The sequence below is a fragment of the Hippopotamus amphibius genome, chromosome 6, assembly GCF_030028045.1.
Source record: "Hippopotamus amphibius kiboko isolate mHipAmp2 chromosome 6, mHipAmp2.hap2, whole genome shotgun sequence".
Classification (NCBI taxonomy): Eukaryota; Metazoa; Chordata; class Mammalia; order Artiodactyla; family Hippopotamidae; genus Hippopotamus; species Hippopotamus amphibius.
Genome location: NC_080191.1, coordinates 50,948,962 through 50,975,509, shown reverse-complemented (window position 1 = coordinate 50,975,509; position 26,548 = coordinate 50,948,962). Strand labels below are relative to the sequence as shown.

The following is a 26,548-nucleotide window of genomic DNA, read 5'->3' as shown; positions in this document are numbered from 1 at the left end:
CTATGGAATGAGAGAAATTATCTGCAAATCGTATGTCTAATAAAGGGTTAACATCAACAATATATGAAGAATTTCTACAATAAACAGCAAAGAATAAACAACCCAATTAAAAAATGGACAAAGGACTTGAATAGACATTTATCCAAAGAAAATATACAAATGGCCAACAAGCACATGAAAACATCCTCCACGTCGCTAATCCTTAGGGAAATATAGATCAAAACTACAATGAATACTACCCTCACACCCATTGGGACGGTTAGTGTTTAAAAAAAAAACACAGAAAATGACAAGTATTGTTATCGTTATATGGTGAGGAGGTAGAGAAATTGGAACCTTTGTGCGCTTTATGTGGGAATATAAAATGGTGCAGTTGTTATGGTAAACAGGATAGTGGTTCTTGAAAAAAGTAAAAACACAACTCATAGATGATCCAACAATTCCACATCTCATTATATACCCAAAAAGATTGAAAGCAGCATCTCAAAGAGACATTTAAACATCCATGTTCATAGCAGCGTTACTCACCAAGTGTCCATTGTTGGATGTATTGATAAACAAAAGGTGGCTTGTATATGTACAGTGGAGTATTATTCAGCCTTAAAGGAAAGAAATTTTGACACACAGTACAACATGGATGAACCGTGAGGATATTTTACTAAGTGAAGTAAGCCAGCCACAAAAATACAAATACTGTATGATTTCACTTATATGAGGTATCCTAGAGTAATCAGAATCCTAGAGACAAGAAGTAAAATGGTGGTTTTAAAGGGCTAAGAAGGGGTAGGAATGGTGAATGACTTAATGGATATAAAGTTTTAATTTTGTAAGATGAAATGAGTTTTGGAGATTGATTGTACAGTAATGTGAATGTATTCAATATTATCATTATAAGAAAAGGAAATTTTCGAGGAAAGAGTATAAGAAAATTCTTCAAAACTGAAAAACCTGAGTTTCCAAGTTGAATGGGCTCATGGAGTATCTAGCACACTTCATGTAAACAGACTCATTTACACGGCCAATCATTGTAAATTTTTCTTATTCCAAAAAATGGAAAGAACGTCTTAAAACTTTCCCAGAGGGGAAAAGAAGTCACACACAACAGATCAAAAATTAAAATATCATCTGTATGCTTAAGAGCAATGCTTGAGGGTAAAAGACAAAAGGTAAGGAGCACTACGTCTCAGCCTCCGTGCTCTGCCACTAGGTTTAACAGTACCATTTATCTAGATTCCATATGTATGCGTAAGCATACAGTATTTGTTTTTCTCTTTCTGACAGTCTCTAGGTCCATCCACCTCACTACAAATAACTCAATTTCATTCCTTTTTATGGCTAATATTCCATTGTATATATGTACCACATCTTCTTTATTCAGGCTGGGATGAAGTGAGAAAGTAGCATCGACATATATACACTACTAAATGCAAAATAGACAGCTGATGGGAAGCTGCTGCATAAATAACACAGGGAGATCCGCTTAGTCCTTTGTGACGACCTAGAGGGGTGGGATAGGGAGGATGGGAGGGAGGCTCAAGAGGGAGGAGATATAGGGATATATGTATACATATAGCTGATTCACTTTGTTGTACAGCAGAAACCAGCACAATATTGTAAAGCAATTATACTCTAATAATGATGTATTAAAAAAAAAAAGAAAAAAGTTAAGGAACAGCTTCAAAATTCTGAAAGAAAGAACATCCACAATGGAATTCTATAACCCGCCAAAATATAGAGCAGGGGAGGAGGTGGAATACAGACATCTGCGGGCATACAAAGCCCTCATAAGTTTCACTTCCCATGCATCTTTTCTCAGGGAGTATTAGAAGATGCGCACCGCCAAAATTAGGGCATAAAGTAGGAGGAGAGCATAGTTCCCCAAAACTAGAAAACCCATCAGAGGAGAGAGAGGAAAGAAAGTCCCATGATGACAGGTTCAAGTTTCCATCAGTATGAACAAGAGCAAGAGAGCAAAGGATTCCAGGGGGTGATGTCTCTAGGAAAATAGCATTGATAGTTATCTGATGTGTCTGTGTGATAAATGGTGTTTAGAAGGACTTTCTTTTTACTTTACTTTTTTTTTTTTAAACTGTTTGGGAAGGCTTCCTAATGTGTCATAGAAAAAAATGAAGTAATTAGTTTGTACAAGGAGTTGTGTAAGAAAAGAAATTTATCTTAGCAGTAATAACCCTTCCACAGCTAGAATATTTTTTAAAGGATGAATATTTTTATTTATCATCTTTCATCTGTTATAGCTTGAAGTAATGATGAAGTGGAAGAGGAAACGGAAATAATTAACGTGTGACTTGCACTAGATATTAATTCTTAGGGAAAGTCTGAAAACAGGCCTATTGTTTCTATCATTTCTATGTATTTCAAGGGCAAAGGTAGGGTAATTTTTTTTTAAGCTCTTTATTGGAATATAATTGCTTTACATTGTTGTGCCAGTTTTTGCTGTACAACAAAGTGAATCAGTTGTATTTATACATATATCCCCATATCCCCTCCCTCCCATGACTTCCTCCCACCCTCCCTATCCCAGCCCACTACGTCATGGAATCTTAAAAAATGGCACTGAAGAACCCAGAGACAGGGCAAGAATAAAGATGCAGATGTAGAGAATGGACTTGAAAACATGGGGTGAGGGGGTGGGGATGAAGGGGAAGCCGGGACGAAGTGAGAGAGTAGCATTGATGTATATACATGACCAAATGTAAAATAGATAGCTAGTGGGAAGCTGCTGCATAGCACAGGGAGATCAACTCGATGATAGGTAGGGTAATTTTGCTGTTGAAAAACATGAACTATATTAGGCTGTGCTAGTCTGACATAACAAACCAATTCTAAAATTTCAATGGCGTAACACATAGGGTTCATTTCTCCCTCAGATTCAGCCCATTTGGGGGGCTCCTTTACAAGAGGTTCCTTTCCCACTTGTGATGCAGGGATCTAGACCCTTGTATCTTGCAGTCTTGCCACTGGGACACGTGGTTTCCTGATTGTTGTGAGAGAAGCAGAGAGCTGCAAAGCCACGTGCAGACTCATTATGCGCTTGGGCCGTAAATGGCCCACATCCCTACTGCCTGCAGTCTGCTGGCCTGACTGGGTGTCGAAGGCAAGTTCAAGAGCAGGGCTGGCTTCATGGGTGTGCAACCTGCGTAGTCGCCCAGGGTGCTGTGCTCAGCAGGGCCCTGTGCTTGTTTTAATGCTCTGCGGTCACTCTCCTGACATTCTTAATAATTGCTGAACAAGGGGCCCCGCATTTTCGTTGCACAAGTTATGCAGCCGGTCCCAGTTAAAAGCCAGGAGCCAGACGTGTGAGAGGCCTGGGAAATACATGAGGGGCTCTGAGACTCCCAGGGGGCAGTGGGCATCTCAGTCAGAGATCCTGCCAGTCAAGCCACAATGCAGAGCCCTTCGTTTCCACCGTTAGGGCTCCAGCTGTTCCAGCTTGCAGAACTCTTAGCTTCCCCAAAAGTTTCATCCCTATCAGGTAGCACTATGCAACCGCCAAGAAGTCTAACAGGATCTGCGCTGGTATCCAGCTTCACAGCTAGAATATTGATTCGACAAAAACCCGTGAGATGAAAAAATCTGGAAGACAGAGGGAAGTGGAAGCTGGGGATGGTAAGTGAGCACGGGAGTGCTGTTTCCTTAACTTCTATGGCAGGAAGTCAAGGGATAATGTTTAAACTGATAGATCAATAAAGAATGGAATTCAGTCATTCAACAACTATGTAACAGTGTCTGCCATGTGCTAGGCATCTTTGCAGGTGCTGAGCGAGAAAGAGTATACAATAAAAACCAAGATCTCTGCCTTCATAAAGCCTACTACTTAGAAACATGGAGACACATAGCAGAGGGAACACTTAAATAAAATAAAAGTGACTGACCCTGGGGAGGGAGGCTAAAGAATGAGGAGAGGTAATACAGGTTGGTTATTTATACGATGATCTTTTTGGTAATTTTTTGACTCTTTAAAACTATTGCATACAATAGTTTAAAAAAAAAAAAAACAACTTTTAAAATGTTAAAGTCTATTCATTCTCCTTGCAAGATTTCTCATCTGTTAGTCACTGCTTCTCAACGAATCCTAAAAAATGTGTTTACCTGCGTGTGCTGCTCTGCCCTCTAATGAATTTTTTACCATTTGTAGAGGTTGGTAGAAATAAACTACAACTCATTCACATAATGAAATAGTATGTGACTTTAAGAATAAAGACACTCTTTACGCATAGTGAAATTATCTCCAGTATTTATTAAGTAAAAACTTTAAAAATTTTCATTGTCTTGAGTAGAAAGAGGTGGAATATTGTATGTTTCTTTATATTTACATGAAGACACCCTGAAAGTGTCCTACAGAGGGCAAAGCACTGAAAGTGGGAGGAGCACTTACATGGAAACAAGACTTCTCGATGTATGCCTTATAATTTTATTTTTGAACATGTGAATATATCTATTAAAAACCCTTTCACACCTACCACATTGGCAAAAGTTGAAATGTCAGACAATATATGTGTTGGCCAGAATGTGGTATGGAGAAAATTCTCATCCAGTGCATTTTATCATAAGATTAAAAGGTGAATGTCCTATGAGCCATCAGTTACACTCCTAGATTCATATCCTAGAGCAGAGCACCCTAGGCTAGTGTCCACTGGGACCCATGGTTAGATTTCAGGAAACCATGAACATGGATGCTTGAAAAAATTTTTTTCATCTTTAGCTGAATTTCACTGTTCATTTTTCTTCAATTTTCCATTTATCAATGCAGTTTTTGTTAGCTACTACTGTAGCTACTAAATGTAGCTAACTAGTGGTAGCTAACTGAGTACCTATTGTTATTTTCGATAACTGTGACTTTATCCAGAGAAGAAATCATAATATTTTACATCATGTTAGAGTTGTTGCAAAATCTGAAATGTCACATATACTGATCACTGCTTTGAAATTACAGCCATTATTAGGCCCATTCATTGTCAGATTGCATGTGGTCATATTTTCCTGTCTACAGACACTCCTGTGACCTCAGCTGCTCCACTATCTGGCAACTATACTTAATCGTCCTTCAACCACCAAATCGCGAGGTTGTATATTCACACAGTGCTAACCCAGACAGCTGTTCTACCTTCCACTGTTACCTATTACCAATGCTCAACTCACACGAGGAAAGAGATGAGTTGTACTCATTGTGTGTTTTAGAAAATTGACGAAGGGAGACATAACATGTAAAAGTTTACAAACCCTGGAACTACAGAAAATCTTGCACATGTGTGCAGGAGCAGTCAAGAGGGGTCATGGCACCACTGCTTGCAACAGCAAGAAACAAAAAGCAGTGAATGTCGTCATTAACACTGTGAAAGATTTTTTTAGATGGTAGACTAGTTATGTATTAAATACCTTTGAGCAGTGAAATGAACGAACTGTAAGTAGCAAAAGAGACAAATCTCATAAACGACATTAAGAAATTCCAGGAGAATTAATATGAATCCACATAAATAAAATTAGGATAACAATTAAACTAAGCTGTATATTGTTCATAAATGTATACATAACTGACAAAATTAGAGGAGCATGGAGTTGACTAATATGAAACTCTGAATGGCAATCAGGAGATACAACTCAGTAGAGACACACAGGAGATGACTTCTTCTTCTTCTTCTTCTTCTTTTTTTTAAAAAAAACCCATTAAGGATATGATGTCTGGAATTTGCTGCAAAATTGTAGGGGGCTGCACAGGAGACTGCTATAAGAGATGAATATTCCACTTTCTAATCTAGAAGGTGGGCACATAGGAAGCTTATTTTCAGTATTCTTTATGCTGCTCAAATGCATTTATGTATAATATATTTCACAATGTAAGAAAAAAATCTCTTATAGTTAAGAATTGGGCTAATAGTAAGAGTAACATAGTTACCTGAGACATAGTTCTTGTCAATTGACTTAAGTCCGTCTGGCTAAAAGTTGCAGTTTCATCATTTTCAGTGAGGGAGGATAAACCAGATCCCGGAAGCACCCCTTTCTTGATAAAAGATCGTACAAAATGACTAATGGGAAAAAAAACCCAAACAAACTTCTGTTATCTTAATCTCTTGTTTAAAGCTACTAGTAAATAACTGCATTTTTTATGGAGATATAATTGACATGGAACATTGTATTAGTTTCAGGCATATAAGATAATGATTCAATATCTGTATATGTGGCGAAATGATAAGCACAGCTCTAGTTAATATGAATCACCACACATAGTTACAATTTTTTTCCCTGTGATGAGAACTTTTAAGGTCTACTCTCTTAGTAACTGTCAAATATACAACACAGTATTATTAACTAGAGTCAACATGCTACACATTACATCCCCAGGACTTATTTATTTTATAATTGGAAGTTTGTACCATTTGACTTCCTTCACCCATTTCATCCACCCCGACCCCCTGGTTCTGGTAACCACCAATCTGTTCTCCTGTTCTCTGTATCTATGTGTTTGTTTGTTTGTTTGTTTGTTTAGACTCCACATATAAGTGAGAATATATGGTATTTGTCTTCCTCTGTCTGACTTATTTCACTTGGCATAAAGTTCCTTCCATGTTGTCACAAATAGCAAGATTCCCTTCTTTCCTAATAACTGAATAATATTCCATTGTATATTATTGTTTTGTCAACAATAGGACGTTCATAAAATTTTGTTCATTTTATCATTCTCATTCTTTTACAACCAGTAGTATTTTCTTGCTTTGCAGTAAAAACATTTACTGTAATTGCTTTCTATACTACTGAAGCAATATTCTCTACCAGTCAATGCACTGGTGTAAAAATTTTCTGGAACACTATTTATTTTGAAGCTATGGTGGTCATCTTTGAATGTTGGTGATCAGAACACATAGGAATCTGACATTTAGAACTGATTTAATTAAGTGTCAGAGTAATGTATCAGTGAATTAGGGCTTGGAGTCAGAAATTTAATCATGAGTGTTGAGCTCTTACGTTTACAACTGTGATATTTATACTAGCTACCCAAGCGTGCAGTATTTTCTTTCAAGTTACTGCTGACATGACCCCAAATCAACATTGCCACAGCTAGAAGTTTATGGGTACAAGAAAAGGATATTTGTTATAGAACAAATATCTTAGGTAAGTGTGTTTTAAAGATAAAGTTAAATTTCATGTATACAGAACTTCCTATACTTTGGGATATTTCCTTGCTCATGTTCTGTAAAACTTGGTTCATCTGCAGCTAAATGTCTCTGAATTACCTGAAACTGCCACTGGAGGGCAGCAGAAACATATTTGTGAGTCTCCAATTCTCTCAAAGCCAGGAGGCAGGAATAGGCAAACCTGGCATGTTGTTGCTACGGTGACAGGGTTCCAAGAAAGGCAATTGTGTAGCAGTCATTCTCCAGGGCTTGCCAAAAAACCGACTTGCTCTTATGCTGACCTGAGAACTCTGACTGTACAGCAGTCAGGTAGGATGAAATGCCATTCACATACGTTTGCTTTTGGTTCTGCCAGATGGAATGGCTATACCAGGGAATTCATAACAGGTTCAAGCAGTGAATAGATTAGTTGAATCCAATCAAGTGTCAGAAGTCACCTAGACCTGAGTTATAGAATTTCATTCACCTTATTAAGAAAGTTAAGTAAGGTAGTCACGTGGGAAGTTCAGGTTATGAAACCAACCCATTTGTGGTCCCTCTTGGCACAGAGATTCTAGAAGTCTGGGTGTGATATTTTGAACCCTGAGAAAATTTGCCTCGATGGTCTGCAGCTCTGGTTCATAGAGCCTACAGAATATTTGAGTAGTATGCAATCTCAATCAGCTAAGAGATAACCAAAAATTATTTGGAATGGTAAAATCATCATCTTAGTGGGTAATACTAACTACAAAATTAATTAGAAAAATTATAAAGCATTAATATTTTTATGTTGTTTAAGAAAATTCTGTCTCTATGTGGTATTTCGTATTTATTTGTAACAGAGGAAAAAAGTGGAGCGTGTTGCATTAGCCAACAAATTAGGCTATAAAACATATAGGTTTATATTTAATTTTAAGTTTGTAATTGTTATAGGTATAAGAAAATTTTGGTTTGTAAAAACTAGTAGTGTGCATAGGAAAAATCATTGTTCCCCCACATCATTTTGATTATTTGAATTGTTAATAATGACTTACATAATTGGCAAGATTTTATTTGTTATGATTTTTGGCTTTTAAAGTACTTAAAGTGAAAATAAAATATAGTACTGTTGTAAATGCAATTTAAAATGTTTAAATAAATTCAGCTAATTTAAAACATAGAAATTAATAATTTATGTATAAAATAAGATTTTTTTATAAGTTAAAAATGAAAGTTTGAGGAAAACTAGATTTGCAAATATGTAACAGAACAAATTTTTAAAACCAAAGTAGCAGCAAATTGTTTTTTCTGTTTATTAAGCTTGACATGGCTAACTGTCATATTTGTCTACTCGTGCGGCCTGGGGGGGGGGTCCCTTCTCTCCCACTTTTCAAGGTTTAACCGTTGATACATAGAACTGACAAGAGCCCTAAAGGTAAAAGTTTTGAATAATATTTCAAATATTTTCAACTTAGAGTCCATTAAACGTAAAATTAACGGGCTATGATGTAAAGAGGCTCTAAAAGTAGAACAATACGATAAACAGACTGCTGATCTGAATTTTGACTGCTTTTACTCATCAGTTTATGTTCTTAATCATGGATTTTAATACATCCAAGAGAAGGATAAACCATACCTAGTGGTCATTGTATTTGTGACCTACAATGTAAGCCATTCAAAAATTTTAATGATGCTTTATTGAAGTTAAAAAAAAACATTCGAAAAAGTACACACATCATAAATGTAAAACTTGCTAAAAAACTACCAAGTAAATACGGCCATATCACCATTATTCAGATCAAGAGATATCATATTACCAGTGCCCCACAAGCCCTGCCAGAGGTACTTCCCAGTCACAGCCAGCACTCCTCACCACAGGTAACCACTGTCAAGACTTCCAACACCATATATTGCTTTCTTTTTCTTTTAAAATCTATATTAATAGAATGATTTGAAATGAACTGTATACTTTTTCTACCAGACTTCTTTGGTCTAATATTTTTGTGTGTGACATTTATCCATGGTGATTTTTGTTGCAGTATTTCTTTTGCTTTATATCTACATATTATTGTATTATGTTTGTCTTTGGTTTTACTATGATTACATAGCTGCAGTTTTCTCTGTACTTACATTACTTGACTTTTTTCAGAACTTCCTGAATATTGACCTGATTTTTTTGTTTTTAACTTCTGGGATAGTTTTGGCAGTTATATTTTTATTTCATTGATTATTCCCCAAACTCTCTATCCTCTACTTCTGAGACCAACTTGCAAGTATGTTGATCTTTTTCAACTTGTCTTATATGTCTTTTACTGTACTTTTCCTTTTTTGTTTTTTGTTTTTGGTCTCCATACCTCAGTCTGGATACTATCTTTTGAACTATTTTCCATTTTCTGTCTTTTTTTTTGCTGTATCTAATCTGTGATTAAACACACCCATTGAATTCTAAGTTTCAGTTATAATATTCCTCGGTTCTAGAAACCCTACTTGCTATTTTTAACCATTTTACATACTATTATTTATTTTTATATTTTACAGCTTTATTGAGGGATAATTGAAGTACAATTCACTGCACAAATTTAAAGAATAAATTTGATAATCTTTGATATGTGTATATATTCACGTGTTAGTAATCAATTGCTTGGGAACAAATCAGCACACTTTTAGTGGTAATGATCACATCACCCACTATTCCATCTCATTATTGGGATCTGTGAGCTTCCTTTCCACCACTATGAACTCATTAAAAACATTAGACCCAGGATCATAGTTTTTATTTCTACCCCTATTGCCATATTCAAATGTTAGTGAATTTGGATTTTTCCTCCCCTTCCTTTTTCATCTTCTTTGTCTTTGCTATTGTATTTCATTAGCTCTTTTTTTCCCTCTAAGAGTGACAGACTTTATCTCTCAGGTTTTTATGACAGTCATTTGATCCTGTATTTTAATTACCAGGTAATAACCAAAAACATTCCCCAGTGTTAATGTTTAAAGTAAAGCAAAGTTCTGTGTAGTTCTAAAACAGAAGCCAAAACTGTAAAGCCAGACATATTTAGGCCTTATTTTGACCAGTTCAGAATTTATCTTAACTGTTTATTACTGTGAACTAGAAGCTAAAAATTTTGTTTTCCTATAATCACTGCATTGACACGAACTTTAATCCATTTGTCACCAAAGCACACAATTTTGACTGCACAAGTCACGAGAAATATTTCATCTGTTAACAAGATGTATTCACGGGAAAGAATGTTACATACTTACGTTTCCGCTGGAATTGTAAATGGAGTCATTCTATAATTCAAAAATGGACTTGAAATCTCAAGAAACTGGTCAGGCTTCTTTATTGCTAATTCTAAAAAGAAAAAGATAGTGTCATGTACATTTTTTTTTAATATTCCAAGATTATATGTAGAATGTAACATTTAGTGCAGTACTGATTAGATTAACTATTAACCCAGCAAATTTCAACGTAGTACTACGATACATAAAGTTTTGTATTAAAAGGGCTTTATAGCTCCTGCCAATATGAGATTTCTTTAGTCTACTTCTCAATTGCTTTCCAGATTTACAACGTGAAGCAGTGAAGTCTCAAGGGAGAAAGTCAGCAATGCCTTCTAGAGTTATTACTTGGCATTTGCTGCTATTTCAAGTACACGAAAGACTTTCTATAAATGTCTTGTACTAAAAAAAAAATGTATTCTTTTAGTTAACCTCTACAACACAATTGCTCAGGACATGAAAAAAAAAATGTGGACTAATACATGAAGATAGTAGTGGAAGAACAAAATATAGCAAAGTAAAGGTCATAAGTAGAAAAGAAAGCAGTAGCTCAAGAAAAAAGTTGTGGATATTCCTGAAGGTGTCTGAAGCTAACATAGAAGTAAATTCTCAACGGATAAGGCACCTAGCCCATGCACTAACAGGGTGAACGCTGAAATCAATGCTTATCTTAACAAAAGCTCCTACAGCAGTGGAAAGGATGCCCACTGGACGAAAAACGTGAGACTGTGACAGTGCACGTGACTTCTCTGTGCTTGTTCTGTGATAATCTCCAAATTGATCTCTCTCTCCATTTCCAGCTAATTTTCACTTTAAATTACGCAATAGAGAGAAGAAAGACAATGACCCGGTGAGCCTCAAAGTGGGGCAGTGAAGTTATGGAATCCCATCAAGCTTTAGGTTTTCTTCCCTAGCTTACACGAGAGCCATCAATTACACAGAATTACACTATAGTCAATAGCAAAATCAGGAAATAGCTGTGTGTTTAGTATTTTCCCTTTGTTCAGCTATTCCTGATGCTTGAATGAAGAACTGTTTTAAGTGTGGCTCTCTGCATTTAACTAAAATAGAGCATTTAAAGGTAAACAATTTTCTTTCAGGCATCACATGAATGCTGATCATTGGTTGGAAAGCCACAAGAGGACAGGAAGGAAGGAGGGAGGGAGGAAAACTGGAAAGTTCCTGAAATCCAAAGCAACAGTTGGCACTTTGGTGGCACCAAACAGCCTGTTACAGAAACTCAAGGACTGTAAGGAAATAAGTGAAATAAGCAGGAGGGAGAGAGACAGACAAGGTCAATAAAAAAAAGATGAACTGACCATTTCTCCTTTACATCTAAACCAGATATTTCTTTAGCCTTTGTTCTTTTCTGGCAGGGATAACACACGTTGTGCTAGAAAATCTTTGCCACCAGCTGTACTGGTTGTATCAACGTAGGCAGAAAGCAAATGTGAGGAAAATTACATGGTTAACAGTTGTTATTTATATCTTAAAAACATGTAGATTATGGTTGGGAGTAGGAGGCAAGAAACAGGTAAATACTGCAATCTCTGTGGCTACTGCGGTTTTAGGATCCTAAGTACCAGTGTAACTTACATATTACCCTGTGGCTGAGATGTGGTTCTCTTGTCCCCTGCACTGAAGGATCAGCAACACTTGAGCTGGTAGCAGGAGGTACAGCAAGCACCGACAATAAGGGTACAAGCCATGGTTCATGGGACCAACCACTTAAAGCTTATTTATATGCTTCTCAGGGATGTCTTTAGTAAACTGGCACTTAGGTATGTTCATTGTGGCTTTGTCTTCATTGTTCATTCAGGGACAGGCCTATGAACCCTAAGGCAATAACCTCTAGAATGTGATGACCTGTTACTGGATGAACACAATTAGAAGATAATGAGGTATTGGAAAAGACAAAGGAAGAAAATGTGAAAGCAGGGAAATGAACACAAAAAAATATAACAAAAAAAGCTGTTTTTGAACAAAGATAATTTAAGCTTTTCGGAATGGGAAATATATATACACACATACACACATATACATGTATAAACCACAGCACCCTATTCTTTATCACCCTTCATTAAAAATTGTGAGTGTAAACTAGCTACGGAAAGGCCATATGTCTATGTAGAATCAACATAAACAAATTGAGTTATTCTGCTAGGCCATAATTTTTTAACTATTAGTTTTTCTTTCCTAATCCCCTGTCCTCATGATTTTATGGTCTCACTTATTCATTCTCTACCATCTCGGTCTCTCTTCCATTCAAGCGTGGTGCTCATGGAAAAAGGAGTAAAAACGAAGACATGTAGAGAAAAAGATTGAAGGAGTGAAGAATTAGACACAGATTATGAGGAATCTAGAAATAAAAGCTGGGAGAATAAGAACCAGGTGAGAACAGTCCCCCTGCCCCATTCTCAGCCTGTGTGAACCTGTGTACTTCTGAGCACAACTGCCATTCACTGTGGCTACGTGACAACATTGACACAGGAGCCAGCCCGCGGCTGAAGTCCTATTCCTATGTGAGTTTGAAACAGTCAGTTCAAAGATTATGTCCTTCAGGGCACTGGGAAATGATTCCCAGGTCAGAAATTCACATGAGTGGCTTAACATATATGCTACTTAACTTTCTATATTATTTACTACAGACAACTTTTCTATCAGTTATAATCACAATGCCATCACCCAAAGAATGGCCTTTATATATCTGACCAGTTTAGATGTGAAAACCAAACTGCTCGGCCTCTGAGATGTGAAGAATTAATCCTTTCAAGACATAAAAATCTTGAAATTAAATGAAGGCTTTAAGTGTAATGTTGGGTTGCTTTTGCCTTGATGTATATCTCATTACAAATGAACCTATTAGAACTTCATAGGGAGAAATGTTAATAAGATTTTCAGACAATATGAATCATACCTTGAGCTTCATCGGTTATAACAGTTTCTTTTTTCTGGCGAAAGAGTTTCCATGGAGGTACAGGAGGTGATTTTGGCGGTGCTATAAGGGGGCAAGACCTAGTTCTCGTCACCAGCACAGGATGGCTACAGATGTGGGAAAGCCCATATTCTCTAAGCTTCTCAGCAGAATCAGCCTAAAAGATGGAAGGCAGATTCAAAGAGATTCTTGTATTTGCTTCATGCATTTCAGATAATACTTTTCTTCATTATAAAAATACTATCACCACCAGAGAGACATAGTGGTAATAAGAAAAATAAATAACCACCCATATTTCTACATCCCTTAACATAAGCACTATTATTTTTTGTATTTATTTCCATCTTTTAAGTTATCTGGGGCCCCCTTTCCTTATTTACAAAATGAGAGACTAGAACCAGAAGCCACTTTTCAGTTCTAAGAGTTAAGATTCTATGAGATTACAGAAGTCTTAGTATTTCAGTTTTGGTCCAAAATTAATCAACTAATATTTTTGTAGGTTAAAGCTTTGATACAAGAACTTAACATGCAAAGTCTTTGTAGTTTGTATGTTTTGTTCGGTTGTCTGTTTGTTTTTAAAGCACAGTAATTGCTACATAGTGTTCAAAGCAACCCTCAGTGAGTCAGGTCCATGAGGGTATGCGGTTGCCTTGTCTACAGTTCATGTCCTCATGCCTCCCCCACACGCAACCCTCATGATCACGCCTGACAGTGGAGGCATTCACAGGAGGACAGAGGGTGGAGGCTTCCCTGTGCCCTGCCAAATCAAGCTGTTTCCCAGGCAGATGCTTTCAGTATTCGACTGTTGAGATCTCCTGAAGCCACTTGGCTTTGGAACAATTCAGAATACTTAAGTAGAAATTCAGTTACTGACTGATGGCTGATATATGCCATAAGTAATGAAAAAGTAGTGAAAAAGTAGTTAAAAAGTAAGCTAAAGCAATATACACTGTAGTCAAATTCTGATGTTCACGGTCTAAATGTTGAAACATTTAAAGTAAAATAATTAATCATTGAGTTGATCTCCCTGTGTTATGTAGCAGCTTCCCATTAGCTATCTATTTTACATTTGGTAGTGTATCTATGTCAATACTACCCTCTCACTTCATCCCAGCCTGATAGGGAGGGTGGGAAGGAGTCATGGGAGAGAGGGGGATGTGGGAATACATGTATAAATACAGCTGATTCACTTTGTTGTACAGAAGAAACTGGCACAACAGTGAAAAGCAATAATACTCCAATAAAGAGCTTAAAAAAATAAAGTAAAACAAAACAACTACATTACAGTCTGTTTTGCCAATAACTATTTTTCTTCCTAGTGATTTTGCATCATTGATTTCTATGCAAAGAGCAATATTTGATAATGTAAATTTATAAAGCAATTATTTAAATTAGGATCAGAAACCCACCTGTTAGCCTATTTCAAATTATTGTCTCAGCTAAAACATGCCTTGCTTTTGTGGCTGTTTCTCTATAGTTTAAACTATAGCTCAATCTGGGAGGCACAAAATAGGTGGGAGTATCCATGAGCTAGGACAGTTCTTCCTGAATCCAGAGATTAACTATGATTGTATTAATTAATAATTGTAAGAAAGAGTAAATCAGTGCATTATTAAGTCCAATAGAGCCATTTAAAAGCATTACAAATATGCGGAATAAAGAGGAAAGCACTTCAATGTTTTAATTTTTTTTTTAAAAGACCTAATTTAAGGGAGAGGAAATTGTCACATCCACACAATTCACTGAAAAAAATTCAGAAACCTCTGGAATTATGTCTTACAGTGGCTTAAATTTTTTTCATACATGTCATAAAGGCTAAATCTTTTGTGTACGACTTTAACTCTGTCAAATTTTAGAAGTTTCCCAACACCTGAAAGTAACCCTTTCCAATAAGAATTTATGGGAGAATGTATTGATGTTATTCAATAAGTTAATGACTTGGTATAGTAATAAAAATACATTACTATAAAATTTGCATTTAAATAACATCCAAAGTAGTATTTATAAGTTGAATAATTTCCAGATAGTTTACTGTTCATAAAATTTGGTCTACATATCTCAAGTCCTTCTTATAATTGCAACCACAGCTGTAGTCCATTTGCTTTCTTTTTTGAGCTGTAGAGCATCAGAAAATAAAACTATCTAAGGCATTTAGAAAAGGTAAGATATTGTGTCAAATAATGATATTTTCATCTTGTATTGTTTGAATAATCCACAAGTACTAGCTTGAAGTAAGGTATGTAAGCCAGTTTCTCATACCTTGTTTTATTTCCAACATACTATACAATATTACTGAATGATGTAGTTATTTTTATTAATAATTATATTTTATATAATTTATTAATATATTAATAATAGTTATAGTTTGATACTGAGAAACTTTGTTCTAGTTAGAATAGTGAACATTTCAGGGGAAATACTGAATAGGTCTCCAAGAAATATTTTTGCATTCACATGTAAGACAAATTAGAAGTTTCCTTGCCTGTAAGACCCTTTGACTGCCTTACCCCATCCCACCTCAGACATTCTAAAAGTAGGGTTTTGAGCAGGTAGGGGAGGCTTTTTTAGAACTCCCAGCTCACCCTTTCCTTCAAATTTTTTTAAATTTTTTATTATTATTTATTGACTGCATTGGGTCTTCGTTGCTGTGCACAGGCTTTCTGTAGTTGCAGAGAACGGGGGCTACTCTTCATTGCAGTGTGCAGGCTTCTTATTGAGGTGGCTCTCTTGTTGTGGAGCATGGGCTCTAGGCACGTGGGCTTCAGTAGTTGCAGTGCGTGGGCTCAGTAGTTGTGGCTCGTGGGCTCTAGAGCGCATGCTCAGTAGTTGTGGCACACGGGGCACGGGCTTAGTTGCTTTGTGGCATGTGGGATCCTCCTGGACCAGGGCTCAAACTCATGTCCCCTGCATTGGCAGGCAGACTCCCAACCACTGCACCACCAGGAAAGCCCTCAGTTCATACTTTTAAATAAAACTAAAACCATTTACAAGACCCAGTAGGGAGAGGATGAGGGATAATGTGGGGTAATTTGTAACACTTTGTTTCTTCCCAAGTTGTTTTTTTCCCTTGCATTCTTTACTAATTCTTCAAATAAAGGTAAAATGCTGACTTTATTTTACATGTTGGTCTCATTGTCTTTGGGGCTAGAATCTTTTGCAATGTACTTCATTTAACAAAATTTCATTAGAAGAGAATTTTCTTCTGTAGACTTATCTTTAAAACATTACATCTTCTTTGTATTCTGATTTTTCCCAGGTGAACTTGTTCGTCCTAATAACTAATGTAAAAGAATCAGCAGGAGACTGTAATGTGGTAGCAGTTCATTACAGCCTTTGAGTTCATTTCATTACTGTTACAGACACTGGGCCAATTCTTGAACCTCTGGGCCCTTTAAGTCATCTCAACCCCCACAGGGAGGATTAATAATACTCTGCATGTCCTAGCTCCCTCCCACATCTCAAGCTGCCTCTACAACTTCCCCTCTTGCAATCTGTTCAACCTCTAGTGGTTCCGTGAACCCAATGGGTTCTCCTCCACCAACAGACTCTCTAACATAAGCTTCCCTCTGCTTCAAGCATGCTTTTTCCTATTTACCAGGATAACTTTTTTTTTTCCTATTTTCCAGGCTTAAACATGTTTTCCCTGTTTGGGAAGACTTCCCTAGTCACCCACTAGACAGAAAAATGTGTTTTGCTATGTGTCCCATACTCATTTGCCCAATCCTTCATCAGTTGGTATATTTACATTTCAACCAAATTTCCATTAATTTTTAATACTCAGCTGTACTAACCAAATAATTATATCACTCTTTTTATACTTTGATGCTGTGATTTCAGAACATATGAAATTCTAGCAATAAAGTGCCGGGTATCTAAACGTCCCCCAAAGGGGTAGGAATCAATACAAATACAAAAGGGTGTTTGTCTAGGTAGATTGAAGAGTAATCTGGTGGGCTTTACCCATCAAAAAGGAAGGAGAAACATGATTTTCATATCCAAGAACCAAAGGTAACTTAAAAAATTATGGCAAACCCATGTATCTGATGTAACTATTAAATATTATGTTGTCAAATATTTAACATCATGGGAAAATGTTAATGATACAGTGTCAAGTGAAAAAGCTGGTTTCCAAACAGAAAGTACAATAGAATTTCCCTGTGTAAAAAATTTATACACATATACACATAGAAAACATGCAGACAAGAAAAAAGGTCAAAGAATATATGCCAAAATTTAATAGTGCCTATGACTAGGTATTTACACTATGAATAGTTTAATTCTACTACCTTTGTCCATGTTTTCTAAGTTTTCTATAAGTTGTTAGATTTATAAGAAAAAAGCAATGAACATTTTTGTGTGTATTATTTTAAGATACAAGGAGCTCATTGCAGAGGTTTACTAGCCCTGGATATGGGTTGATTTAAGTTGTCTTAGGTTAAGAAAATATCTGTTTATAGAAAGATGATTTATTATTATTTAGGAATGACTTGCTCTGTTCTCATTGAAATATATAATTTGATGCCTTTTGTTTACAATGAAAGGAATTTATAAAATATACGAGATTAAATCCTTTTTTTTTAGATAAAACTATTGCAATCATCTAAGAAAACTTTGGGTATTCCAGGTCCCTGCACCTAAGTGCCTAATTATAGAGATAACAAGACTGAAATCCAGGAATGAAATTTTAATTAAATTCTGATATACCTTGTACTACAACAAGTAAACACACACACACACACCATAAATTATACTGAATGTCTTGGCCTTGAGTACTTACCATCTTCTCTAATAAAAAGATCTTCTTTTCAAACAAATAGAGAGGTGTAAAGGTGGCATATACAACCATCTGAGGGGACTGTATCGCTGAAGAACCTGTAAAACCAAACACATATTGTGTCATGGAAATTCTAGCCAAAGTGCATTTGGCAGGTCATGGTAAACTGTTCAAATTCCTTAATGAACTTATCTTTGCTGATAAAAAATAGGTAAATGACTCTACATGCATTTAATAAATGTTAAATTTCAAATGTACATCTCTTTTATAGAATGTCTCATTAGTTTTACCTTCATAATAGTCCCATATAATTCATTAAGAAATCATTTTATTTCACTGTAAAATATTACGTAAACTCACTCTAGCTATCAGTCAATGTAACTTAGCTTTCATAGACTCTTTATTTGGAATTTAAAGAAGTTTGGGAGTTTCTATGTCATTTCAAGTAGAATAAAACATAAATAAATTAATCCTCCAATGAAGAGAAACTAGAAAGGTAACTTAGTTTGTAATGTTTAATGCCTGTAGATTTGCTTCTGAACATCGATATTCATTCAAGTCTTCCTTAATATCCCTGAAATGATTCCATTTGCTTCATGATGGTTTTGTTCTTTAAAGATTCTGGCCAAAATAATGTAATTTATTTTCCTCTATTGATTTTATTTTTAATTAAAGCATTTTGTTTTATTCCTTTAAAATTCAAGCACTTATATTCCACTGCATTAGATAATATGTTTATTGAAGAATAATCTCTTTAGAGCCACAACATATAAATTAGATGTGAACCCTGTATCCACCCCTAGAATGGATTAAGATGTGAAATGTGCCAGATTTGTAAAAATATGTTTTTACATTTAAAAAGTAAACTTTGTATATGTAGGGGAGTAAAATTTGTCACCCTAAAATATGTCTCTTTGGCATGAGGATATTTTAGGCTGATTTTTTTTTTTAAATAGAGAACTTAGGAATTCTTTCTTTTTACCTCCCCTTTAACTGCCTAAAAGAATTTAGATAAAGGGCCTGGTCCAGTAAGAGCACTATCACCAGAGATACCTACAAAGAATATGGGCTAAGTGTGGTAGGGCAGGGCCTGGAGGCAAGAGTCCTCCCCGTGTCCCACTGCTTCTGCACGGCTGAGCAAATACTTTTTACCAAACATTTGCTTTTCAACTTCCGTGAATTGCCTTCCTCTCTTTTGAAGTCACAAACCACTACCCCCTTCTCTTTCTCTCAGATAATAGACAAGCCTCAATTTCCTAACCTGTCCTTGGGTCTCACTTTTCTTATGAGGCCCCACACAAACATAATTATTATTATTATTTTCTTCTGTTAATCTGTTGTATGTCAATGGGATTCTTAGACGAGCTAGAAGAACCTGGAGAGGGTAGAGCGAAATTTTTTCCTTCTCCAACACATATTTTTCATGGAGCAAAGATCTGAGCCCAGGCAATTTTACTCCACAGCCCCAACTTTGAACCACGTTCTGTATCATGAGGTTGACCTTAACAATGAGTTTCATAGAAAAAAAGCATTGTTACCTTCATTTTCACAAAGAAAGAAACTCATATTTTCCAAATATGAATAATTATCAGTAACTTTGGGAATGTTATGTCATCCACTATCAAAAAAGATTGCTTAGGGCATCAATATAAGAAAACAATTTTTAATATAAAATTAAAAATATAATGACTGGTATTTGTATTTTCCCTACCAAACCACAAGACATGTTTCTGCAAAAATTCAAAGCCAGAACTATGAAAATGCTCTCACAGAAAAACACTGTAATGTATTAAGAAAGAAGACAAAATGAAAAGCAAAAAAAAAACTAGATAAAGCATAGTGCTGGAGGTAAATGGACATATTTTCATGTAAAGAAGGATGAACTGAGAATTATAACATATACCCTGGAAGCACCAAGATAGATGACCCAATATTAGGACTATAAGATTTTAGAAAAAAAGCTTTTATATCTATATATATAATTTATACAGAGGAGAATATGTACTAATATATACATATATATAATTAAATATTTATATAAATATATTTATATATTTCATAACATGAAATGTGTCATATATACTATACTAATATTTTTTGAGTATATATCCTCCTTCACTTACTCACTTCTCCTGTGACTGTTGTACCTAAGAACTTGGATAACCTTGGCTTCTGTCTCATATGAAGGCTCTTGCTCTATTATGAGGGCCATCTGAGGGCCTAACAATTGTGGGCAACCTTGAGAAGCTTATTTAGAGCTGTCCAAACAGGAAACACATTTCTATGCTCCAGTGTTCCCCAGCATTTTAGGAAACAAGTACAATAATTATTATTCTAGGAGACTGAGAGCTTACAATCTGACAGAGACTGTAGAGAATATTGTACATCTGATGAGGGTCTTGAATCATGAAATGACCATTTGAATTTTTCCTTTTCTCTCTCCTTCTCTCCATCTTTACTCCTCTTCTTTCCCAGGTCTTTTGCATCAGATTTCTCTAACATAAAAAAAATATATAAGAAACCTTTGAACTACAAAACCTCAATCTATGTTGCTTATTCAGTCATTGTGTTGAAAACAAAGCCAAAACAACAGTATTATTTAACTTATTTAAGTGTAAAACAATAGCCACAAATTTCCCCAAATATCACTCACCTCAAATTAGTAACATTGAAATAAAGCAAAAGAAAATTTTGAAAATTGACATGTATTGTGAAGGACATGTAACATTATTTTTTATTGACTACACATAATTTTATGTTAAATGTAGATGATCAGTTGAATATAATTTATTTATATAAAATCATGGTGTCAGGCTAATTTTCTCATTTTAAAAAGAAAAAAAAAAGCAGCAAAGAGTGTAGTTAAAATTGAATCCTAAATGTGGAACCTGCTTAGATCTTTTTATTTAAGGCTTGCATTTCAAGAAACAGAGCTTTCCACCTCCAGAATATCTTCTGGCCACCAATCAACATCCGCAAAGCAACATCTGATTATCAACACGACGTGTGTAGTAAAACCCAGTACCCAGAACCGTCCACCATTCGAATTTCTGTTCACATTTACATTTCTATGAAACATGTTCTCCTTCAACTTAAAAAAAAAAAATCCTCTAAGATATTTATTTCCTAAAATTCCCCTCCAATTCTAAAACAGAAATTTCAAATTTCTTCCATTCATCGTTTTGTCATTTGTTAAATTTGTAATCACCATTGATCAGGTTGTTTGTTTTTTAAAAGTTTGTGTAAATAAAAACTACAACATTAACAACTTGTACTGTTCCTTAGCCTCTAAAGTAAATCTATCTCCTATCTTAGCTTCTATAGTAGGTTTAACATCTATGTTAGATACAAAGGCGAAAGTAACTGTAACTTTAAGTGTGGGATGAGGTATTTAATCGGGAAACACGTATAAAAACAGATAATCAGAATTTTATTTTGTGGCTTTTTTATAAATGTTTGACTTAAAACTAGTTATAGGTAATAATATATGACTTCATGGATGATTTTAAAATAGAATTTTAAAAGCCTTTTATTGTCTATTCAGAATTCATAATTTAAAATAATATATAATAAAAATTATAAATAGAAAAAAACCCACTTTTTTTCACATAGAAATTTGGAAAGTATGCAAAAATGTTTACCAAAATGTGTTTTTGCCAATACCATGAATAAAGTTTTTGCTCCTCTGTCATTTCATTTCACCCATTTGGCCAACCCCTCTTAATAAAATTAGCAGCTGAGTCCTGCTAGAGATAATTTTCCCCTAGTTCTTCGAGCTTCTGCCACATCTTTTTTAAATAACCATGAGAACCTTCATCTCACCCCCCCCACCTAACTCTCAGCTCATAGACGGGCTGTCTATAAAGAGAGAGAATAGATGGGCTTCCTAGGTGGTGCAGTGGTTAAGAATCCACCTGCCAATGCAGGGGACATAGGTTCGATTCCTGCTCCACGAAGATCCCACATGCCGTAGAGCAACTAAGCCCGTGAGCCACAACTATTGAGCCCATGTGCCGCAACTACTGAAGCCCACGCGCCTAGAGCCCATGCTCTGCAACAAAAGAAGCCACGGCAATGAGGAGCCCACACACAAGGAAGAGTACCCCCGCTTACTTAGAGAAAGCCTGTGTGCAGCAACTAAGACCCAACACAGCCAATAAATAAATAAATAAATTTTAAAAAAAGAGAGAGAGAATAGAAGCCTTTTGTCAGAAACCCTCAGCTTCTTCCTATCAAACCCATTCACCCACTGTCATCTGCATCTATCCTCTCCCAAGGCCTGTGCCCACCTGGATGGAGGAGACATTGCTCCTTGGGTTGGTCCAATCCCTTCACTTGGGCTTTCTGGAAACCTACCCTATGGCTGTTATCTCAACTGCATCTTCCCAATCACTTAAAAATACCTGATTCTTCTTCATTAGGTAAAAATTTAAATATCTTTCACAGATTCCCCCTTATTCCCTGTCAGCTTCCACTTTGTCGCTCTCCTATTCTTCACAGACAAACTTCTAACAGCGTTGTTTATGCATTATTTTACTTCCCACTTATTTCTTTTTTTTTCTTTTTTCTTTTTTTTTAAATTTTATTTATTTATTTATTATTATTTTGGGGGGTACACCAAGTTCAATCAACTGTTTTTATACACATATCCCTGTATTCCCTCCCTTCCTTGACTCCCCCCGAGTCCCCCCCACCCTCCCCGCCCCAGTCCTCTAAGGCATCTTCCATCCTCGAGTTGGACTCCCTTTATTATACAACAACTTCCCACTGACTATCTATCTATTTTACCTACTTATTTCTTAACCTCTCCAATGTGTCTTCCACTCCTATCATTTACCAGTGCCCAGTGACCTCCATATCACAAAATCCAACATAGAAATTTGAATTCTCATCATATTTCAACTCTCAACACTATGTGGCACAATCTCTCTGATTCTTGAAATACTCTTTTCCTTTGATTTCAATAGCAACATGCTCTGCTGGTCTTCTTCCTGTTTCTTTGGTCATCCTTTAACCTCCTTTGCTAGCTCATTATTTTGAACCCAGTTCTCAGATATTTAGCTCTTTAAGGTTTAGTCTTAAACTTCCTAGTTTTCTCATTCTATGCCATCTCCTTGAGAATATCATTCATTGTTCAATTTAGCATGTATTTGTCAATGATTCCCAAATCAGGAGTTCCCAGCCTGGAACTCCTGACATGAAAAGTACACCTGACTTCTTAAAGGCACCTCAAATTCAATATGTTCTAAATCATTTTGCGATCTTTCTTCATAAAGCCATTCCTCTTTTGGTGTTACCCATCTCAATTAAACATTCTACCATCTATCCAGTTTTCCAAGTCAGAATTCTACAACTCATCTTTGCCACATCTTGCCATTTTTTACTTTTTCAATATCCCCCATCATTTACTTTATCTGCCTCTCTACTATGACTATCCTATTACCCTACTATCATCTCTGACTAGGGCTGATGCAACAGTCTCCAAATTGTTTTTTCTATATCCACACATGTCATGGACCCTTCACCCCCACCTGCACCCCAAGTTATTTTGTTCTCAGAGAACCAGAGTATCCTTTTGAAAATGTGAAATAGATCATGACTCAACTCTAAAGTCTTCATTAGCTGTCAACTGCTCTTTGGTAAAGATCAATCATCTTAACATGACTTGGGAGATTTGACATAATCACTCTCCTACCTACTTCTCCAGGCTCTTCTTAAGCCACTTTATGCCCTACCTCCTCTCCTCCTGCTAAACACATCTTCTACTAGGTCTTTCAGATGGTTGCCATTCCTGCTACTGCCTCATAACATTTATATCTGCTGTCTCCTCTACCTAGAATGTTCTTCCCTCCACAGTTCCTCATCTTTCTCCAGATATTCCTTTCATCTTTGCAAACAGCTCAAAATTCCTTAGGGAATTCTTCCCGGATGCCCCAGACTCGGTCTCCCATATGAATTCCTAAAGTATCCTGTATTTCTCTTCAAGACTCATGTATTAGTGTGTATTTAAGATTTTTAAAATTAATGTTAGTCCCTCTCACTAGATCTTAGCTCTAGGAGGTGAGTTCCACACGTGATTTTGTTTATCAAGTTATCACTTATTCCTGGAACACTTATTGGTATTCTCAGCAAGTAGTATATTGAATGGATGGTTAAATGGATGGATGGACAGGTATAAGTTAACTTGGGATACATGAAAAACGGATTCCAGGTTCAAATTAATTTAGGATACACTGGGTAAGACAAATTTAATCTGGCTTTTTTTTTTTGCTTTCTTTTATAAACTAATGCACATTAGATCATTTTAAGAGGCACCTATGATAGGCAGATATCACACAGTTAATTTTTTTGAATATTTTTGAGGAATATTTACAGTAATTATTTCTGGGCAGTATATGGTTGGAAATGCTGGTAGATGAGATCTACATAAGGACAAAATATCAATATCATAAAGAGTAAATATTTGAAAGATCATTATAGATGCTATCACAGTATACAAAAAAGCTGAGTATTTTCTAGTATATTTAACTCTACTATACAAGCATTACTGTTCATATGTATGGCTATATAAAATATTTCAGAAAACATAAAATAAATAATGATTAAATATATTTCACACTTTAAGAGAAATGCTCCTACACTTTGTAAAATAATTCAAAATTTTCCCCCCAGATTTTAACTTTCACCTTACAATAAACAACCTGCAAATCATAATCTAATCTGTGTCCATTTCACATTTCCTGAGAAGGAAAACAGGACAACTTTTCTCCTTTGGTATTTTGGTTCATTCCACTCTACATGTAACATATAAGAAAGATGTGTTTAAGGGAAATTGAAAACAATGTCATTTTCTATGTTAATACTGTATTAATTTAGTATCATCAAAATATACTTGTTTTTTTAAGGAGAGCAAAATATAGTACAATAATTTACATACAGTGAACAGCACTGCAAGTTCTAATATCCTAGATAGAAAGGACCTAGTTACATGACTGTTTTCACAACAATTAATAAATGATAATGACAATAAAGAATCATTAAATTCAGCACAGGCTATAAAGTGTTTATATAAAATACCCATGTTGAATAACATTGTGATGTAACGTGGCTTACCCTTTAAAACTCTGTCACTTTTCTCAGGTAATTTCATTGTTGTTGCTGAACCTTCAGGTTTGAATTCCTTGCCATCTTTTACTTCTTTCCCATCCTTCGCATCTTTCCCTTGTTCTTTTAATTTGGCATCTATGTCTGTTATTTTGCTTTCAGAGCTGGACTCATCTGACAGCTTAAACTCGGGTAATATTTCCCTTAAGAGCTCCCAAACTTTGTCCATATATCTTGGGCTTAGGTAAAAAACAACATTAATTTCCAAATTAAGCTTTTTATTCCATATCAAGTAATTACTGACAGAAAAAAATCAACTTGCTATTTCACAAGCCTAATTTCAATAGTTAGCTACTTCACATTTTAGTTAAAAACACCATTATGTACTCGTTCATTCAACAAGCTTTGATTGTCTACTCTGTGTTGGGCTTTGCTGATACAGAGTTGCAGTTAAAGATGGCGATATAGAAGGATTCTTAAGCCACCTCTTCCTATGGACACACCAAATCTACAGCTACATACAGAATAATTTCCTCTGAAAATAGTAAAAAACTAACTGAGGAATTCCTTCATATTTGGCAAATAAGAAAAAATAAAAACATATTGAAGTGGGTAGGAGAGGCTGAAACACAATCTTGTCATAAACCCCACCCAGGGTGGGGACTCACAATTTGTAGGGAACTTACATCCCTAAGCTTTTCCCTGAGGAGGGAAGGGTTTGGCCCCACATCTGGCATCCCAACTTTTAAGACCTGCAGATCAGAGTCAAGCTCCCAAAACATCTAGCTTTGAAAGCCAGCAGGGCTTGCATCCATGAGGCCTACAAGGCTATAGCAAACTCAGAAGCCATTCTTAAAGGGCTCTTAGGGGCTCACCCATCCCAGGGCCAGTGCATAGAAGAGCACCCAGTAGGAGACTTTAATATCCCACTTTCATCAGTGAATAGATCATCCAGGCAGAAAATCAATAAGAAAACATTGGCCCTAAATGACACATTAAATAAGATGGACTTAGACACATACAGAACATTCCACCCAAAAGCAACAGAATACACATTTTTCTCAAATGTGCGTGGAACATTCTCCAAGAGAGATCGTATGTTGTCATAAAACAAGTCAATGAATTCAAGAAGACTGAAATCATATCACGCATCTTTTCCTATCAGCATTACATGAAACTAGAAATTAATTACAAGAAGAAAACTGGGAAATTCACAGCTATGTGGAAATTAAACAAAATGCACTGACCAACCAATGGGTTGAAGAAGAAACCAAAAAATGCCCTGAGACAAATAAAAATGGAAGCACAACATAACAAAAATAAAACAGATACAACAACAAAACAAAT

At 35.7% G+C, this 26,548-nt stretch overlaps 1 protein-coding gene across 1 annotated transcript in view; it reads right to left on the bottom strand.

Annotated features, from left to right (window-relative positions):
• Positions 1-26,548, bottom strand: part of ADGB (androglobin) — a 159,620-nt gene that overhangs the window by 74,863 nt on the left and 58,209 nt on the right. The window contains exons 8-13 of the mRNA XM_057739476.1: positions 25,211-25,440; positions 20,452-20,592; positions 18,101-18,195; positions 13,306-13,480; positions 10,371-10,461; positions 5,915-6,044 (exon numbers count right to left, since the gene is read on the bottom strand). Of these exons, the coding sequence (XP_057595459.1) occupies positions 5,915-6,044; positions 10,371-10,461; positions 13,306-13,480; positions 18,101-18,195; positions 20,452-20,592; positions 25,211-25,440 (862 nt within the window). The remainder of the gene's footprint in view (positions 1-5,914; positions 6,045-10,370; positions 10,462-13,305; positions 13,481-18,100; positions 18,196-20,451; positions 20,593-25,210; positions 25,441-26,548) is intronic.